Below are 3,318 nucleotides of genomic sequence, written 5' to 3'. Positions count from 1 at the left end.
CCCCCTCTCCCCCTCCCCCGTCACGCAGTGCTGTGCTTACATCATTTCCCATTTCCTTTCTCCTCCGTGACAGCTTTCAGAATTTTGAAATGGTGTTTGGGTAGGCAGTTCTTGGTGCCCCTCTGTGAGCAAGGTGTCTGCATCCAGTAGTCACCCTTCTTCTATATTAAATTTAGGCATGTCTTGGGGAAGGATTCAGGGGCAGAGAATGCTAAAGTTGTCCCAGGCTGCCATGTGGCTGCTGCCTTCTCTTTTACTCCGGATTCCGGATGTGCACTCACACACAGAGGGTCACGTACATGACTCGGCTTCCCAGGCCTGGGCTCACAGTAACAGTGTAAGAGGCTGAGCGCCGGTGGCTCACGCCTGTCATCCTAGCTACACAAGAGGCTGAGATCTGAGGATCACAGTTTAAAGCCAGCATAGGCAGGAAAGTCCATGAGGCTCTTATCTCAGATTGTGTACCCCAAAAAGCCAGAAATGTAGCTGTGACTCTAGTGGCATAATGATACCCTTGAACAGAAAAGCTCAAGGACAGTGCCCAGGCCCTCAGCTCAAGCCCTGGGACTAGCACAAAAATTCATTCCTTCACTAAGGCAAATGTTAATATAATGCTTCCATTTCAACCAGGGAAAGACTTCAGGAGTCTGATGTGTTCTGTATATGAACACACATAGAAATGATGGAGAAAAAGGCCTTAAAATTTCTTAGTCCAAGAATAAAGTAAGGAAGAATTCTTTTTTTTTTTTTTTTTTTTGGTCGTGGGGCTTGAACTCTGGGTCTAGGCACTGTCCCTGCACTCTTCAGCTCAAGGCAAACGCTTTACCGCTTGAGCCACAGCACCACTTCTGATTTTCTAGTGGTTTATTGGAGATAAGAGTCTCACATGGACTTTCCTGCCAGGGCTGGCTTTGAACCATGATCCTCAGATCTCAGCCTCCTGAGTAGCTAGGATTACAGGCATGAGCCACCGGTGCCCAGTTTCTTTTGTATGGGTGTGGATTGGGGCGGGGGGGTCATGGGGCCTGGGCGCTGTCCCTCAGTTCTTTAGCTCAAGGGGAGCACTCTACCACTTGAGCCACAGCGCCACTTCCGGTTTTCTGACGGTTCATTGGAGATAAGAGTCCCATGGACTTTCCTTCTGGGCTGGCTTTGAACCATGAACCTCAGATCTCAGCCTCCCGAGTAGCTAGGATTACAGGCGTGAGTCATCGGCACCCGGCATGCTTGTTGGTCATGATTCAGTCAGAGGGTTTCTTGTTCAGGTGTGGGGTATGTGGAGCAGACAAGGAAGAGAAGGGGGTGACCCACTGAGAAATATGAGGTGAATACCTGGGTGGGACCCCCGCCTCCCTGAGGTTCAGTCCTCGAGGCGCTATCCTCAGGGGTTCGGTGCCTTTGCATGGTGCTTCCTCATCATCCCTCTACCATTTGAATCACGGCTCCGTGTCCAGCTGTTTTGTTTTTTTGTAACTTATTGGAGATAAGAATCTCACAGACTTTCTTGCCCAGGCTGACTTCAAACCACGATCCTCAGATCTCAGCCTCCTTGAGTAGCTAGGATTACAGGCTTGTGCCACCAGCTGTTACTGCTCTATTAGAACCAGTCTCTTCTTTTGAGCAGGATCTGGAGGTTACGCTGACAATAACATTGGAGCCATTTCAACCACGGGGCATGGAGAAAGCATCCTGAAGGTGAATCTGGCAAGACTCGCTCTCTTCCACGTAGAACAAGGTACATACAGCAGGGAACACATTCATGAATGGTGACCGTGAGTTTGTAAAAGAAATGTCAGGGGGCTGGGAAGGTGGCTCAGTGGTAGAGCGCTTGCCTCGCATGCTTGAGGCCCTGGGTTCCATTCGTCAGCACCACATAAGCAAAAAATAAAAAGCCAGAAGTGGCGCTGTGACTCAAGAGGTAGAGCGCTAGCCTTGAGCTGAAGAGCTGAGGGACAGCGCCCAGGCCCAGAGTTCAGGCCCCATGACAGGACCAAAAAAAAAAAAAAAAATTTCAGCCATGCTCCTGTGTCTCATGCCCGCAATCCTAGCTACTGAGCAGGCTGAGATCTGAGAATTGTAATTTGAAGCCATCCAGACTGGAAAGTCCATGAGACTCTTATCTCTAATGAATCACCAAAAAGACAGAAGTGGAGCAGTGGCTCAAGTGGTAGAGCACATCCTTGAGCAGAAAAGCTAAGAGACAGCACCCAGGCTCTGAGTTTAAGCCTCGGAATCAGGATAGATGGAGAGAGAGAGAGAGAGAGAGGAGGGAGGGAGAAAGAGAGAGCGAGAGAGGAGGAGGAGAGAGAGAAATAGAGCCTATCAGCATCTCTAAAGGATGCTTCTATCAGATTTGAGTATTATTTTTCCTTTCCTTGTTTTTTTTTCTTCTTGCTGGTCCTGGACGCTGTCTCTGAGCTTCTTTTGCTCATGGCTAGCACTCTACCACTACCATGAGTCACATCACCACTTCTGGCTTTTTCTGTGTATTTGGTACTGAGGAATTGAACCCAGGGTTTCATGCATGCTAGGGAAGCACTCTACCACCAAGCCACCTTCCCAGCCCCTCCCTGAGCCTTTTTTTAAAGCTCAAGGCTAGAGCACTACAGCCTGAGCCACAGCTGCATGTCTGGAGCCTTGTTGGTAGTTTATTGGCTATTAGAGTCTCACAGACTTCCCTGCCTGGGCTGGCCTCTAACCTTGATCCTCAGATCTCAGCCTCCTGAGTAGCTAGGATCCCAGGCATGAACCACCAGGGCCCAGCTCCATTCCTCCTTCCTTTCTGTTCAGGAAAGTCAGTGGAGCAGGCTGCTGACCTGTCACTGGAGTACATGAAGTCGAGAGTGAAAGGCTTAGGTGGCCTCATCATGATCACCAAAACAGGAGAATGGACAGCCAGATGGACCTCCACCTCCATGCCCTGGGCAGCCGCACAGGATGGCAAGGTGTACGCCGGCATCGACCTTAACGAGACCACCATCACAGACATGTGCTCTTGAAGACCAGGTTGTAGGTGCTAGCTCGGAGGTGAAGCTCAGCTGCGCAGTGTGGAGATGTAGCTTGATCAATTAGAAGTAGACATGGAAACCTCACGTATTCTGTCCCTCCTTTTGTTGCCTGGGTCAATAGCATCTGGGGGGCGGGCGCCTCTAGAGTGCAAGAGGCCTTTCCTGAGCAATCTCTATTGTGTATGGCTAGAAAGAGAGCCCGCGATCACTGGCGACCCCACAGAACTGGCGCAGGGCAGTGAGGGTCTTCAGGGTTGGGCACGCCCCCACGCTCACAGAGGCCAGTCCTGGGAAGGCGGGCAGGGCAAGG

At 50.6% G+C, this 3,318-nt stretch overlaps 1 protein-coding gene across 2 annotated transcripts in view; it reads left to right on the top strand.

Annotated features, from left to right (window-relative positions):
* Asrgl1 (asparaginase like 1) overlaps positions 1-3,092 on the top strand; it is a 16,069-nt gene extending 12,977 nt beyond the window's left edge. For both annotated transcript variants that reach the window (XM_013029310.1, XM_013029311.1), the window contains exons 6-7: positions 1,625-1,735; positions 2,791-3,092. In XM_013029310.1, coding sequence (XP_012884764.1) covers positions 1,625-1,735; positions 2,791-2,999 — 320 coding nt within the window. In that variant the 3' untranslated portion in view covers positions 3,000-3,092. The remainder of the gene's footprint in view (positions 1-1,624; positions 1,736-2,790) is intronic.
* The last annotated feature ends 226 nt before the right edge of the window (positions 3,093-3,318 follow it).

The sequence above is a fragment of the Dipodomys ordii genome, unplaced genomic scaffold (assembly GCF_000151885.1).
Source record: "Dipodomys ordii isolate 6190 unplaced genomic scaffold, Dord_2.0 Scaffold117, whole genome shotgun sequence".
In the NCBI taxonomy this organism is placed as follows: Eukaryota; Metazoa; Chordata; class Mammalia; order Rodentia; family Heteromyidae; genus Dipodomys; species Dipodomys ordii.
This window is presented reverse-complemented; position numbering and strand designations above follow the sequence as displayed.